This window comes from Chrysemys picta, chromosome 8, assembly GCF_011386835.1.
Source record: "Chrysemys picta bellii isolate R12L10 chromosome 8, ASM1138683v2, whole genome shotgun sequence".
Taxonomy (NCBI): domain Eukaryota; kingdom Metazoa; phylum Chordata; order Testudines; family Emydidae; genus Chrysemys; species Chrysemys picta.
Genome location: NC_088798.1, coordinates 12,405,544 through 12,422,672, shown reverse-complemented (window position 1 = coordinate 12,422,672; position 17,129 = coordinate 12,405,544). Strand labels below are relative to the sequence as shown.

The 17,129-nt window shown below is 41.8% G+C and overlaps 1 protein-coding gene across 2 annotated transcripts; it reads left to right on the top strand.

Moving 5' to 3' along the window:
- Positions 1–964: 964 nt before the first annotated feature.
- Positions 965–17,070, top strand: TMEM59 (transmembrane protein 59). Of its 2 annotated transcripts, none has more exons than XM_008167931.4 (8): positions 965–1,138; positions 6,342–6,447; positions 8,861–8,955; positions 9,160–9,312; positions 9,643–9,715; positions 10,046–10,127; positions 12,771–12,879; positions 14,661–17,070. In XM_008167931.4, the coding sequence occupies exons 1-8, from the start codon at positions 965–967 to the stop codon at positions 14,811–14,813; spliced, it is 945 nt and encodes a 314-aa protein (XP_008166153.1). In that variant the 3' UTR covers positions 14,814–17,070. The 2 variants fall into 2 exon arrangements, with proteins under 2 accessions (XP_008166153.1, XP_005284912.1); XM_005284855.5 differs by having other exon boundaries at positions 10,043–10,127.
- Positions 17,071–17,129: the final 59 nt, after the last annotated feature.

Below are 17,129 nucleotides of genomic sequence, written 5' to 3'. Positions count from 1 at the left end.
TGACAGAAATGCCAGCAAAAATAACCTAGGAGCCTGAGCTGCAGGTAGGTAGGGGGAAAAGGGGGGGGGGGGGAAAGGGGGGGGGAACTTTTGACGGCAATGTTACACTGAGCCCCGAATACAATGAAGCTGCAAGGCACAAATGAGGATTGGGGAGAGTGGGGGGCTTAGGCTGCTACCGTATACACCTGGGGCTGGCTGGGAGCGCAGATCTGTGGCTGGAGATTTGGGGTGACACTGCAGGGTACGCAAAGGGGGTGCGGCACCATGCTACGAGTTACAACATGCCCTGAGGGGGCGGGCATGGGGTGCCCGGCTGATGCCCTGGGGGAAGGGATGGAGTCGGGGGTCCGGCCCGTGGGGGGGGGAGGAGGAGGAGGGATGGATTCGGGGCCGCGGGGGGGGTAGGAGGAGGAGGAGGAGGGATGGAGTCGGGGGGGCCCGGCCCGTGAGGGGGGAAGAAGGAGGAGAGATGGAGTCGGGGGCCCGTGGGGGGGGGGGGGAGGAGGGATGGAGTCGGGGGGGCCCAGCCCGTGGGGGAGGGGAGGAGGGATGGAGTCGGGGGGGCCCGTGGCGGGGGAGAAGGAGGAGAGATGGAGTCGGGGGCCCGGCCCGCGGGCGGAGGAGCTGGGTGTCTGGCAGGGCGTGGAGGGTCGGCGATGGGCCCGGGGTACTGCTGCCCGGCGGGGTAGCGGGGCTCGGGGCGCACGGGCTAGTTCCACGGTGCCCCGAACCGACTCGCGCGGCCCGTCCCGGAAGTGACTCGCCTCGTAGTTCCCGGCGAAGGCGAGTCTCCGTCTCCTCCCCAGCTCAGCTCCGATAGGGAAACTGCTTCTCCCGTCAGGCCCCGCGGCGAGGGAATTCTCGCGAGATCACTCAAGCCTCGTCCTTCACCTTAGGGCCGGAAGTGGGAACCCGACGCGATAAACACCCCCCCCCACCCCGCGAGAGAGGGAGGGGCAAGATGGCGGCGCCGCGGGGGAGCCCGTCGGGGCTGGGACTTTTTCTGCTGCTCCTGATCTGCGGGAGGGGCTGGGCTGCCGCGGGCTCCTCCGAGGCCTTTGACTCGGCGCTGGGCAGCACGGCGTCGTGCCACCGGGCCTGTCAGCTGACTTACCCCCTGCACACCTACCCCAAGGTACGGGACCCCGCCGGCCTTATCCCGCCTTCCTTGGACGAGCCTCTCAGGGTGCAGGTCTCCCCTCCACCCCGCTCCTGCGCTATGGGGCTCCCTTGGAGGCGCCCCCCACACCTGCCTCCAGGTACAGGCCGCCCAGTCCCCCGCACCCATAGCCAGACACCGCCCTCTGCACTCTGGCCCCAAGGCGCAGGGCCTTCCGCCGGGGTGCCCCTGCTTCTCCCCAGCTGGGACCATCCCTGGTCTAATCCGAGTCAGTGAGACTGTTGGCATGACAAGCTGGGCAAGTGTTGCCAGACCATGAGAGAGACTCCTCAGGTATATATCGGGATGAGGATGGCTCGCTTCCCCCGCTCGATAGCTTTTGAGGTTTGTTCACCCTGGTCCACTGGTTGTTGGTGATTCCTTATCTGGTAGCAGGTGCCTCTAGGTATGGGGTCCTTGGCTAGGAAGATTCCCCCTACACAGCAAACCCAAGATATGGCCTGTTTCTTTTGCATCCCCTCCCCATGGGATATAGATAGACTACATGAAATAATATCTCTTATTGGATCAACTTTTGTTGGTGGATGATAAAAGCTTTTGAGCTATGCAGAGCTCTTCTTCGGGGCTGGGTAAGGAAGTAGACCTGAAGAAGAGCTCTGTGTAGCAGTCAGTAATCTTCCTGTAAAATATACCCTTTTGGGGGAAGAGGTTGTTTGTTTACCAGATAAGGCAATATCATTTCCTCTTAGGATCTATAATATGTTCAAAAGCTATTCAAGCGCAGAGCATCCAGATTTTGTTGTTGTGGGGTTTCCATGTGTCCTGTTTTCTTCTCCCTCCTTCCCTCAAAGAAACAATGCCAACTTGATGTGGGCTGCTCTGGCTTTAAAACCATACAAAATATCTTTGTGTGTTGACAAGTAAAAAGTCCTGAATCATGACACTGATAAAACATTTGAATTATAGAGGATGAAGTCTGAAGAGTGGTTAAAAAATGAGCACCCCAAAAAACTTCCACCCCTGGGTTCTAGTTAACTTAGGCAGAAGTCTTTCATGGTATCCATCTTTATAAAAGGAAGGTGTTGGAAAACTGTCGTCCCCCCCCCGTCCCCGTCCCCCCCCCCCCAGCTCTGTTTCATGTTGAGGTTCAGCATCAGTTCAGGATTCCATAGAATTCTGAGTTACTGTTGGAATTTGGAAAATTGATTATTCTTTTCAGTCTTGTGTGAATTTTTGACTGGTAATATACTTTATTCTCTATCTGCAGCAGTGTAACAGGTTGAGTTCAAAATGTGGGGTGCACAAACTACAAACGAGGGAAACGAGTAATAGAGCAGAAAGTTTGAAGTGTGGAATTAATATTTGTAGAATAAAACTACATAATCATGGTTTTGAGACAGTAACGGTGATGTGTATACCTCAACAATGAGTGGAAGCAACAAAGACTTGTGTAGATGGAATGAAATATATATCTAGAATATGGGACTTTATGCCGCATGTTGAGAGGTCTAAGCATGATCCCAATTGCAAAAAAGGCCAAAGTTTGGGAACTGAATCATTGTAAGATTAAACAACTTTCTTCCTTAATCCCAACCCCAAATCTTTTCCTACCGCAGATGAAATTTCAGACTCCTATGGTGAAGCATAGTTCCCTTCTTTTTGTTGCAGGAATTTGGCAAGTTTTTGAAGGAAATTGCGACTGGTGTTTCTGGTGGCTTCGTTTTAAAAAACTAAGCACTTTGAGCTCATTATTATAATATACATCATAAAGAGGCCAATAAAGTGACACACACAATCCTCTTCCTACTGAGTACTTTGTGACTTAAACAATCTATCCTGTGTTGATTTTAAACACTACTTACCACTAAGCTACCAAATAGAAATAGAGGTGGCAGGAAACTTTTTATTTTCGAAACATTCATTGTTTGGTTTAACTTCAAGATAAACTTCATTAAGACTTGTCAAGAGAATCTGTGTGTGCATCATACCTGCCAAAGCCAATTCAATATGAATGTCAACATTTGAGGCATATTTTCTGCAGCAGGATATTTCTATTAGAGAGACAGTCAAGGTTGTTAGGCTTTATTAAAAAATAAATAAAAAAAATCTTGACCCAGGTTGGCAGTTCTATGTTTTTGCAGTATAAAATATCAGAACATCTGTGTCTGAAAGAAAATCGCATCAGTTTGTTTGCAATGGGTTAGTTATATGGTAAGGTGTGGTGTGTTTGCCTTGTTCCTTTAATAATGAATTCAAAGTTCTCTCTGTGACGGGTTGGATCACAGAAACCCCCTTGGGAGCTGCCACCCTATGTGCCAAGATTACCCCTGCTCCTATTTTCCCTGCCAGCTCAGGACTCCAGAACCCTGTCTTGCTGAGCCATACACTCCTGTCTGCTCCAACACAGACCCAGGGTCTGAATCACTTGCCCCAAAGCTGCAAGTTTACCTGAAAACAGCTCACAGAAGTGTGCTTGTCTATAGCACTCAGATGCTCAACTCCCAATGGGGTCTAAACCCAAATAAATCTGTTTTACCCTGCATAAAGCTCATGCAGGGCAAACTCATAAATTGTTCGCCCTCTATAACACTGATAGAGAGATATGCACAGCTGTTTGCTCCCTCAGGTATTAATACATACTCTGAGTTAATTAATAAGTAAAAAGTGATTTTATTAAATACAGAAAATAGGATTTAAGTGGTTCCAAGTAGTAACAGACAGAACAAAGTAAGTCACCAAGCAAAATAAAATAAAATGCGCAAATCTATGCCTAATCAAACTGAATACAGATAATCTTGCCCTCAAAGATGCTTCAGTAAGTTTTTTCTTAGACTGAACACCTTCCAGGCCTGGGCACAATTCTTTTCCCTGGTACAGCTCTTGTTCCAGCTTAGGTGTTAGCTAGGGGATTCTTCATGATGGCTCCTCTCTCCCTCTGTTCTCTTCCACCCCTTTATATATCTTTTGCATAAGGCGGGAACCCTTTGTCCCTCTGGGTTTCCACCCTCCCCCCCCCCCCCCCTGGAAAACCACCAGGTTAAAGATGGATTCCAGTTCAGGTGACATGATCACATGTCACTGCAAGACTTCATTGCCCACTTGCCAGCACACACATATACAGGAAGACTAACAGGTAAACAGAGCCATCTGCAGACAATGGTCCTTGTTAATGGGAGTCATCAAGATTCCAAACCATCATTAATGGCCCACACTTTACATAATTACAGTAGGCCCTCAGAGTTATATTTTATATTTCTAGTTTTAGATACAAGAGTGGTACATTTATACAAATGGGATGATCACACTCTGTAGATTATAAGCTTTCTAATGATACCTTACAAGAGACCTTTTGCATGAAGCATATTCCAGTTACATTATATTCACTTCTTATTATGTTTTTATAAATCCATATAGACTGTACAAGTCACACTCTCCACCTGTAAAACAGATGGTGACAACCGTAAGGATGAGGACAGAGCCAAAAGACTTGTCTTGAGTTTTCCTGTTAATAAATTCACATGGTGTCAAATGCAGAACAATGTTCAGTGTTTACAACAACACTACAAACAACTAGTTTTGTTGGTCCTAACATATGAGAGAGACAAGGTAGGTGAGCTAATATCTTTTACTTGACCAGCTTCTGTTGGAGGAAGGTACAGACTTTCAAACTACACAGAGTTCTTCAGGTCTGTGGAAAGAAATCGGACACTTTTTGAAAGCTTGTGCTTTCCACCAACAGAAATTTGTGCAGTAAAAGATATTACCTTATCTATCTGGTCTCTGACATAGCAAATATTCCACATTGTGGAACTAGATAACTCGCTACTTTTATTGCTTTGCTTTAAAAAATAAGCAAAACTTCTAAAATACCAGGGAAGTAGGTACTTGCCTAGGCCTCATTTAAACACAGTTTTTCTACCAGTAGGGTATAACTACTCTACTTGGGGGCATGTTTTTTATCTAAATAGTTATACTGTTACAACTCTTAGTTATACAACTTAGTGTGGCCGTAGTTATACTAATATAAAGGTGCCGTATACCAGTGTAGCTTATTCCCCTTTCCATAAGGAAATAAACTATGCTTGTATGACTGTGACCACACTAGGAGGGTTGTACTGCCTTAGCTATACCAGTACTGCTCTAGCTATACAACTTTTGTGGGTTGACAAGCCCACAAAATGAAGTCTACCTTACAGACCCCATTTCTCTGCCACATGGTACTTCTAGTAATTAAACAGTATGTTTCTCACAGCTAAGGGAGTATTTTCTTGTGAAACAAAGTACTATAGAACTTCATTAATTATTGGGAGAAGCATTAAGTTGTTTTTTACTTTGTCTTCTGAATGCTACCATACTATAATCTTGATTGGGGCATTATACACAGAGGTCGATATAGTGCCTGCCCTGAAGAGCTTACAGTCTAAGACTGTAACATTTGAAGGGTGAGAAAGAGGGTGACAATCAAATAGGAACATTGATATAAATTTTTTATACACTTGCTGTATCTTAGTTTTGTAATTACATAAAGGAATATTCTTCTCCCTTACTTTCCCTCAGCATAACCATTAAATAGTATGTTGACTAGCTATTTTGGCAAGTAAGTAGCCTTGACACAAGAATAATGCACCACAAAATATACTCTGGTTACTTATTTTGACAACTCTTTACTTCTAATTCTATCCTATAATAAATAATTGTTGTTTTGACAATATACTATTCATCTTTATTATGACTCCTCACTGGTAGCATTTGCCATTAAATCTTTGAGAGGTAAGGACTGCCAACTTTCTGTGTGAATTAGTGAAGTGAAGGTTAATAGGTTCTACTTTGATTCTTTAGCAGCTAGCACCTTTATTTTTAAAGCTATAGTTTTTCAGAAATGCATTTTTTAGCTTGCTGACTTTAGTGATCTGTCTATTCAAGGCCAGCTCCTTGCTGAATAAAGAACTGTGTTCTGCTTGGACTAAGGAAGTCCATATCAAAATTGCCCAATTATTTTAAAGAACTGTAATTTGCTTTTGTTCCAGACTGTACAGACCTTGGTGTTTGGCTGACTTCTAAGGTTTTCTTTTTGTTTGGGTTTTTTTGCTAGAACATTTTCCACGGTAGCTTTTATAGTACTCAGAAAAGTAGTAATGTTTGCTTGTTGCTACCCTAGATTCTTGGATGGAGTATTAGTAATTTCTTTAGCAACCCTGCTTTTCTTGTAACTTCCCAGGAAGAGGAACTGTACGCATGTCAGCGAGGCTGCAGACTGTTTTCTATTTGTCAGTTTGTGGATGATGGAATTGACTTGAATCGTACCAAACTGGAATGCGACTCTGGTAAGATAATTCTATGCTCTTTCCACAAGATGTAATGTGAAGAGACAAATGAAGGGAAGAGCGGAAACATATGAAGGGATATTGTCAATTTGACTTTTTTTAAATTGATGTTACTCTTTAAAAAAAGTTTGATAGAGCACTCATTAAAATTTCTCAAATTTTTAAAAGGGGTTTCTGCTTTGTGAGCCTTTAAAACATAAGGGTCCTTTTGGCCAAGGGAAAAATTTAGGTAGTGTAACCATATTAGGTGTAAAATGGTTAGCTAACAATGTAATTTTTAAGCTAATGGTGTCCCTTTTACTCCATGCAACATTGTGCAATGACAACCTAATAAACGACACCAGTTGTGATGATTTTCCTAGCCCTGACTATTTGTTGGGACTGTATGACTTTGTATTTACTTCAGCTGAAATGTTTGCTTTACAAAGCACAAATCTTGGTGAACTGTATACTGTACTACATCACTGATCTGGCCTCATTCAACTCAATTTTACAATCTCTTTACTATGGAAAGAGAAACAAATCTTAACTACATTCTCTGCCTTGCATGTAGTTAAACAACTTGGGAGCTGGGTTTGTCTTGTTGAATTAAGCCATTAAATAATCAAACATTCATAAATAACTAATTGTTTAAAAGGATTAATTATCTGAAGATCAGACGAGGAATATCGATAATTAAAACTGAAAATACTTGTTACCAACTATATACCAAGCTAATATTTCTTTGCAGTTCTGTAGTACTTCCAGCCAAGGATCTTAAAGCAATTGATAAACATTAAGGTTCGTATACTGAGATCAAAAGCGTGGTGCCCACCGAGCGAGGCAGGAGAGGGAGCAGCTCTCCCTATGTAGTCTAAAAGTGGTTAAGTGCCAACTCAGCACTAAAAAGAGGCTCAATCTTGTGCTGAAGGCGAAGGGGGCAGTGGCCAGCTCCAAGAGCAGAGAGAGTTGGGGAAAGGCACGTGAATGCAATACAGAGCTGAGTTCTATGAGCTGGGAATAGGCTGGAGCTGCAGAAAAGCAGTATCCCGTGCACAGCTGTGATCCAGGCATTTCTTTTCAATTGCCAAACCACACGTCAAGGGATATCATAAAAAAGGGGGGGTGCAGCAAAAGTCCAGATGTAGAGCTGAGTCTGAAGTGTTGCCTCCTTTCCTGTACAACATTGCCACCCTGGACTGTTGCCTTCTGCCTGGTCATTTGCCGTGGCCTTATAACACTGATTTTGCTCGTTGCTTGGTGGCTGTCCTGTGCTTTGTGATGCACTTCCTGACCATTATGTTCAATTCTGTCTCTAGGTGCTTCTATGACTGCCAGTTGTCTGGCTTTGTAACTGTTTTACCGTAGGACTGCTGCTCAGGCTCTTGAGAACGGCACACTCAGTTATTTGGCTGATTACTGTGCATTCCCTGCCAGGATTTTGTCTGCCCTGTTTCCATAGACTGCCCATATCTGGTTGTACGCTTGTTCATTTTCCTCTCCTGTGAGAAAATGGATAGTCCTAACTTTCAGGATGCACTTTTACTTGCCAAGCCTGTTCTTTCTGTGCCTTTCTGGCCTAAGCCTCCCAATACCCTAGTGAGAGAGGATTATCTCCACTTGACTTCTGTCTCCGGTTCCCCAGGTGTAGAGACTTTTCCCAAGGTCATACTGCAGGTGGGTGGCTAAGCCACAAATAGAATACAAATCTTCTGGCTTCTCTCCTGTAATTGCTAGTCTGTCCTTTATTTTAAATATTGGATACGGCTCTTTGGAAATAAGAGCAGAGCTGACTTTGTATTTTTGATAGAGCTTGAAATTGGTATAGAAAGTCTAACTATACTCCTGCAACACTGATGGGCAAACCCTCCTTTGTTCCCTGTTATGCCATGGCGCTCTGCAGTTTGATGGATTCCTCTGTTAGTTTACTTCCATCCCCTGGAGCAAAACTTGAACTCTTCCATGGTATGTGGGAGGAAAGACCACAGTCCTGTGGGAGGGTCTTTCAGAACTCTGGTTGATAATCCATGCCATCTCTGGTACAAAATCCTTGCCTATTCTACTGGGTTGAGGCTGTGTTAATTTACGTCACTATGTTGGAATTTTCTATACCAGTAATTGCTCTTACTTTATTTTGATTGGTTTTTTGCTTTTCCTCATTTTTGTGATCAAATGCTATTGCTGCATTCAGCTTTTAGATATAACCCAGTTTTATGCCTGTTCTAGATAGATCATCTAGATTACATCAGCCCAAAGAATCCAGTACCAGTATTGGTACATTGCTCTCGTATTATTCCTCAGGTGGGATAGGGAGTCTTTAAAATGGTCACTTGAGTCCTTATCAGACTGTACCTACACCTTACACTCGTGCTTTCAGTTGCTGACTTAAGATGTGAAATTATTTTTCAATTTACACAACTTTTCTTCTTTGCAGCCTGTACTGAAGCATATTCCCAGTCTGATGAACAATATGCTTGCCATCTTGGGTGCCAGAATCAGCAGCCATTTGCTGAACTGAGACAAGAGCAAGTAAGCATGTAGCATGTTTGTCAAATGCCACCTACTTGTTTTCTGCTCAGATTGTCTCACTTTTTTTTTTTTTTCCAAATTTAATGTGTGTAGAAAGATGGAGAGAAATTCTCTATTTAAAGACTAAGACCTTATTGGGGACAGTGTTAAATTGCTTGAATATGTACAGAATAAATCGAAAACCAGTTAATGATGTGTTTACAGTTAATGTCCCTGATGCCAAGGATTCATCTCCTTTTCCCTCTGACACTGGTGAGATCATTCTGGAGTGACATGATGGACTCAGCACAGAGCTTCATAACTTCCTCATGGACCTTCTACCTTCAAGCAGATGATGGCAAAATAGTTATATTCCAGGTGCTTGCTTGCTTTTTTACTTTTACAAGGCTTTGTGTGTCCTGGGTGTTAACAGTTGATCTCCTGTGTCTTCCACTCACACAACAGATAGCAGAGCCGTCTCGGCAAGTAACTGCATGCTTAATGTTTGGCAGCAGTCAGTCTCTCTTTGTAGTGGTCACTGGATTTGCAATGTAGAAAGCAAAATTAACTTAAAAGGATAGTGTGTCAAAATTTTTCCCCATTTCTTTTGCAAATGTGAATGATGCTTATGGGATGACTATAATTTTAAGGTTAATTGAAGCTTTATGAAATACAAATAAGACCTTACAATTTTCATTATTGTTTTAGTCAAAGCCAGAAGTTCAATATATTCCACAGGACACCACAGATCTGAAAGAATCGTTGTTGAGCAAAACATCCGGTAAGTTGGTTTGGGTTCTCTAGAGTGCAAATGAAAATATTCATAACCTGCAAGAGTAAGTCAAATCTTCCACAGAGGAAAAAGTCATTATGGGCAGACTGTCACCTTCACCCTGTGTACATGGCAACAAAGGCCACAGTAAGAAATTCTTTTTAAAATGTATTTTAAATATAGCGTGGTATACTACTGGATGGTAGTGGTGCCCCACTGGAATTAACCATTTTAAAGAAGCTTTCTACTATCAATGTCTTCGTATAGACAGGGACTGTATGAGACTAGAGTTTTTAATTGTAACCTTGTAATGGAGCTGTCATTGTGATCTTTCAGCAGACCTACAGCCAGGAGGTTCACAGACACACACAGGATTTTTTGAAGAGGAGGAAAGAAATAGCTTTTTCAAATGTCTTTCTATGTATGTATCTTCTACTGTCTTGTAAAAGCTTAAATGGTAGGATGACATTCCTTCCCCATATACTTTACATGTCATATACTCCATCAGACAATCTCAAAGTGACAGAACTGTATTCAAGAAAGATGATGTTTTGGAGGAGATGTTAAAGGGGAGGTTCTGAGCACTTGTGTTAAAGGGGAGGTTCTGAGCACTTGTGTTAAAGAGCTCACTGCTCCCTTACAAAAATAGATATTAGCCACAATATACTTGTTGACAATTTGGCCAACCTAATCTCTCCATGCAGTTTAACCTAACCATGATATTTGTCATTTCCTGTCCCACACTACTGATATTTTGCTGCAAACTGTTAAACAGCTGCTACAGTTCACTGGTTTCCTAGATATGGCTGCATATCAGGGTGAAGTGATTGATTTGTGTAGTACTTTGGGATTGTCTAGTGTGAAAGGTGCTGTATAAATAAGCAGTTTTGCTTTATTTCTAGGTTGATAGGATACAATATCACTTTGCTCTTTTTCTTTCATTAATCTTTGCTACTGAGCAGCAGGATGCATTCACACACTTCTAGACATACAAAATAATGGGGTCTAAATTAGTTGCAAGAAAGATCTTGGCATCATTGTGAGTAGTATACTGAAAACATCCTCTCAAAATGTGCAGGAGCAGTCAGAAAAGCTAACAATGTTAATAACTAGAGAGGAATAGATACAAAAACAGAAAATCCATGGTACACCTACATATTGAATACTGCATGCAGTTCTAGTCACCTCATATCAAAAAATATTTTAGAATCAGAAAAGGTACATAAGAATGGCCATACTGGGTCAGACCAAAAGTCCATCGAGCCCAGTATCCTGTTTTCGACAGTAGCCAATGCCAGGTGCCCCAGAAGGAATGAACAAAACAGGTAATCCATCGAGTGATCCATCCGCTGTCACCCATTCCCAGCTTCTGGCAAATAGAGGCTAGGGACACCATTCCTGCCCCAACTGGCTAATAGACATTGATGGACCTATCCTCCATGAATTTATCTAGTTCTTTTTTGAATCCTGTTTATAGTCTTGGCCTTCACAACATCCTCAGGCAAGGAGTTCCACAGATTGACTGTGTGTTGTAAAAAAATACTTCCTTTGTTTGTTTTAAACCTGCTGCCTATTCATTTCATTTCACAGTTCTTGTGTTATGAGAAGGAGTAAATAACTCTTCCTTACTTACTTTCTCTACACGAGTCATGATTTTATAGACCTCTATCATATCTCCCTTTAGTTGTCCCTTTTCCAAGCTGAAAAGTCCCAGTCTTATTAATCTCTCCTCATAAGGCAGCCGTTCCATACCCCTAATCATTTTTGTTGTCTTTTCTGAACCTTTTCCAAGTCCATTTATATCTTTTTTTGAGATGGGGTGACCACATCTGCACACAGTATTCAAGATGTAGGCGTACTGTGGATTTATATAGAGGCAATATAAATATAAATTTCTGTCGTTTTCTTATCTATCCCTTAATGATTCCCAACATTCTGTTCGCTTTTTTGACTGCTGCTGCACATTGAGTGGATGTTTGCAGAGAACTATTCACAATGACTCCAAGTTCTTTCTTGAATGGTAACAGATAATTTAGACCCCATCATTTTATATGAATAGTTGGGATCAGGTTTTCCAGCGTGCATTACTTTGCGTTTATCAACATCAACTGGCAACAAAATGATTAGGAGTATGGAACAGCTTCCATATGAGGGGAGAGTAAGAAGACTGGGACTGATCAACTTAGAAAAGAGATGACTAAAGGGAGATGTGATAGAGGTCTGTAAAATCATGAATGATATTGAGATAGGGAATAGGGAAATGGTTGTGGTGGTTGTTTACCCCTTCACATAACACAAGAACTAAGGGTCACCCGATTAAATTAATAGGCAGCTGGTTTAAAACAAACAAAAGAAAATACTACTTCACACACTGCACAGTCAACCTGTGGAACTCAGTGCCCTGGGATGTTGTGAAGGCCAAAAGTTAACTAGGTTCAAAAAAGAAGTAGGTAAGTTTGAGGAGGGGTCCATCAGTGCTATTAGCCAACATGGTCAGGAACACAACCCCATGCTCCTGGTACCCCTAAACCTCCAACTGCCAGAAGCTGGGACTGGATGATAGTGGATGGATCACTCAGTCGTACTGTTCTGTTCATTCCCTCTGAAGCATCTGGCACTGGCCATTGTCAGAAGACAGGATACTGGGCTAGGTGGACCATTGGTCTGACGAGTATGGTCGTTAGAATTGCACTAAACATTTGGCTGCTATTTCCCTGGCATAATGAGGTTCTTAAGGCAGAAAGAGAGATCAGAGATTTTGCTGTCATGCATTCAAAATGCAATTAATGGAGAGATTTGTTGGCAAAATAGCTTAAAGTAGGAGTCCGCTTGGGACCTAGTAAAGAAACTGCTAGACTTGATTCATTGTGCTTCCCTACCCTGTACCTGAAGACAGGTAACTAAGGTGGGGTGGGAGACTGGTTTCCCAGACTCCTCCAGTGAAGCATTCAACTGAATGATCTAGACATGGGAACGCAGATTGGTAAAGCCCAGTGTATGTCTTTAGGAATAACAGTTTAAGAAAACAGGATAAACAACTTTAACGATGCTCATTACATTTCAGAAATTCTGGTTGGATTTTAACTACTACACTTGTTCTCTCCGTACTGGTGCTCCTCTGGATTTGTTGTGCTACTGTTGCTACAGCTGTGCAGCAGTATGTTCCATCTGAGGTAAAGCGAATTATTCTATAGCTTACATCACCTTGAAGTTATTCATATTACTTAGTGTCTGAAATGCTATAGGGTCTTAGGTGTAGAGCTGGTTTTTTGGTTCACTGGCTGTTCTGCAAAATTAAAAAATAAAATCTGCTAGAATCAAACTAAAAATGTTGGTAAATCAAAAGTCAGTGCATTTTGACCTGGGGTTTAACAAAATTTCATCTGCATCAAAATGAAGCACTTTCTGTTGGGACGTTTTAAAAGTAAAGACAAGAATTGTAAGGTCTAGATTCACAAAATGGGTGGAGAAGGTGGTGGGGGTGCCTCCCTTTATAACCTTTAGCCCAGTAGATAGGGCACTTAGCTGGGATGTGGGTCACCTGTGTTCCCCTCTCTGCCGGCTGTGGAGCAGGGATTTGAACTTTGGTCTCCCACGTGGCAGAAGAATGCTCTGTTGGCATTTGGGGCAGGTCTCAATCTCTCAAAGTTGTTCAATTGTGTGTAAAGTAAATTAAAGTCATTGGACCAAGGACATAAATGCGGGTCTCCCATCTCCAAGGTGAGTGCCCATAACCGAGGCTGCAGTCATTCTCACTATGACTATTCTCATTCTCAATGACTATTCAAGCATTTTGTTGAAGCTGTTCCACTTTGTATAAATGATAAAGACAGTGAAATGACTACAGTGTCATGATCAAGGCTCTCACCTTGGAGGTGGGAAACCCAAGTTTGTGTCCTTATTCCAATAATTGTTTAATTACGGTGTTTACACACAGTGGAACAACTTCAGCAAGAGAGATAGAGATGTGATTTAGAAAACCCTCCCATATTCCAGTGCTTAGGACAGTGATACTCAATTAGATCTACCTGTGGGCTGTTGAGTTGCCCAGTGTCTGGCTTTTGACTGGAACATCCAGTTGAAAAGGGACCCTGGTGCTGACCAGGCCACTAAAAATCCAGTCAGCGGGGCTAAGGCAGGCTCCTTGCCTGGCCCGGCTCGGCTCCAGGAAGCGGCTGGCATATCTGCCTCCTAGGCACAGGGCAGCCCTGGGGGCTCTGCGCGATGCCCTCACCCCGAGCGCTGGCGCCGCAACTCCCATTGTCTGGGAACCCTTTTCCCCATGGTAACCATGTTTGACAACTGGAAATTTGTTTCTAGTATCTTTTTGCCAGAGCAGAGTGAGACCTAGGGGATGTATGGTTTCAGGGTGCATTCACTAAACCATTAAAGGGGTTTTAATAAGATTGTGAAAAGGCTGAGAATGGCAGGAACCTGTGGACATGATGTGGGTGAGTGGCAGGAATCTGACTGGAGGAGGAGAGAAGGGACTGGCTGAACTGACATCCCCCCCACTCTCCTTCCTCTAAAAATATGCAAGACTGGCAAGTACCACACTTATTCTGACAGGAACATGTCAGTCCTAGCCTTGGACTCAGACTCAACTGTGAACATGAATTTTAGATGTCATGGAAAATGCAAAGTGTTTCATAGTAAGGGTTGAAGCATTGCTACTTTGAGGACCTTCAAAACCTCACTGAGAAATGTATGATCATAGTTATGTCAGAAGCTGGGAATGGGTGATGGGATGGATCACTTGATGATGACCTATTCTGTTCATTCCCTCTGAAGCACCTGGCATTGGCCACTGCCGGGGAAAACAGGCTACTGGGTTAGATGAACTGTTGGCCTGACCCATTGTGGCCATTCTGTGTTCTTATGGCTAAGCATGTCTTGAGTCTTGCATTCAGAATCTGTAATGATATGATCTTTTTAAAATGTTTAATTATTTCAGAAGCTGAGCATCTATGGAGACTTGGAGTACATGAATGAAAAACTGACCAGATACCCAGCTTCTGCTCTTGTTGTTGTTCGATGCAAGACTGAAGAACATGAAGAAGCAGGACCTCTACCCACAAAAGTTAATCTGGCTCATTCAGCAATTTAAATAGCTTAAAAGAATTTAATAGACTAATTCTAGCACTTCTATCAACTCCTGGTGTTTTTTTATGGTTTCTTCAGCTGCGGGGCTTAGCGGTCAGTTTAAATGAAAATAAAGTTACAGAATCAACAAATCAGTCTGTCATGGAATCCTTGTTTTCCTCTAGTAGTGAAGAGAATTGCACGTTTAACTTGCAGTTTTTTTCCAAATATATGTACTTGCTTTCACTGGAGTTTGCAATGTGTCCTTTTTGCTTAACAAAAACTGTAAGCATGCTCGCTACACTTCTACCATGGCACTTTCAATCAGTCATTTCTAACCGTTCTATGATGTAAGATCGGAATTAACTCTGTAAAAGTAGGATATAAATTCTCAGTGGGCAGAAGATGCTTAGGTCAGGCATTTTCAGTTGTGAGTAACTAAGAACATTATTTGCAGAAATGTTGTATTATCCGTTAATCTTTGCAATAACCCTTTTCCCAAAAATAGAAATGTATTTTTTTACAGTTATCAATATGCAGAGCATTAATGAGGTACTGCAGGTTTAGCTCAGGCTGTCAGAAATACAAGTTTTTAATGACTCATGGACGTATCCTTTTGCACTCAAAAAAGAGACATGCTTATTTATTCTTTTGACAAACTTTAGCCTTAAACTCGTCAATAGCTTGTTAGGGTAGAGCATACTTTTTCTGAAGGCACTCCCTTTGCTGTATTGATTACCTAAGTGGGTCCAGTTGTTTCATTGTCAGAAACAAATTGATTACTGAAAACTGAGAATAAATTTAGAAAAGTAGAATAATGACTGTAGCCTTTTGCTATGGCTCTCAATTAACCATGATGCACTCAGTATGAGACTCATCTACCAGCATCCCCCTAATATATGCAACCTTACCACATTCTGCTACATTAGTAAATACTGTTACTGAATTGTATTAGTTATGTGAGAATATTGTTATAGCTAGTTTGTCCAACACAGTTCTATTCTTTACTACAGTAGCTATGATCTAATGGTGCCTGCTAGGCATCTATAAGCAAGAAGGGACTGTGATGGTTTTCCTTACAAAGTCTCTTTGCAAATGTTTAGAAACTGGCCCAAATTATAAGATAACTTATAACTTTTTGAACTTTATCCGATTGTCTACATTCAGGTTAGAAGCAGGCAATAGAAATCTACTGGTTTTGCATAGCTTTTGTACTCTAGCAAAAATTATACTTGAGACGTCCAGAGAATAACTCGTTGCATGAATTAAAACCAGAAGAATAATTTTAAGTTTGGTTGAGAGTGAGGTTTAGAAAAAGGTATGCATTTAGTAAGTTTCTAAAGTTTGAGAACTATATAGTTGTGGTTATAGATCATGTATTATGGGTCCATACTTAGAGTGCATACCACATACACTGTGGTGCTTGCTATATGTGGTAAGCATACACAGAGCTGCTACAAATCGGTGCTCTCTTCAAAACTATGTGCACCTTACTTTTTTGTCATGAAGGTGTAAGAAGTTCAGGATCTAATTCTTCAAGGGGTCTAGTGTGTTATTGTACAAACATTGAATTTAAGCCCAATTACATAGTAACTTTTGGTTGATGTGGCATTGAAAGAGGATCTGACTTACAATCATGAAAGTTGGAGTGAAATGCTGTTCTTAACATGTCTTTATTAAATACCTAGGTTATACAAGGGTCTAAAAATGTGATGGTTGGTTGTGCAGTGCTTTAAAAACTGTTTCATAATCTGATGCCCCAAAATAGCCTTTTCTATATCTGTAGTAGTAATCAGTCCTAAGACTCTCATTTCTATGCAGTTATGTACTTCAGACATCGGTACACAGCCTTGTTTGATACTAGCACATCAGCATTAAATATAACTTGTGCAATGACAGTTTAAAATCTTTAGGTGCAAATGCAGACTTTATACCAGTGGCTATGGCTGGTATTCTTTGCACTAACTTTGTCTGCAGTGCAGTCTCTGAAGACATTTTAATTATCCCAAATTTTGACATATAACTAGCATTGAATATAGCATATATGTAGCATTGAATCTGTTTTCCCTGTGATGTGTAAATGCTGGAAATAGTGTTTATGTAGCCTCACTGAAAGTATAACTGTCCAGTTGCCTGTTTCACTATGTATAGTACAGCTTTCATTATGTCAATGACTTTAATTTTTAACTCATGAGTGTAAAACTGTTTTTTCTTAACTTGTATTTCTAAAGGTGGATGTTTTCAAATGTTTAAATTTTTAATTATATTTGGGTTAATCAACAGCTTCTAGTTTTTATTTTGAGCTGTAATATCTGCTTAAACTTCTGAAAACCAGAAACGA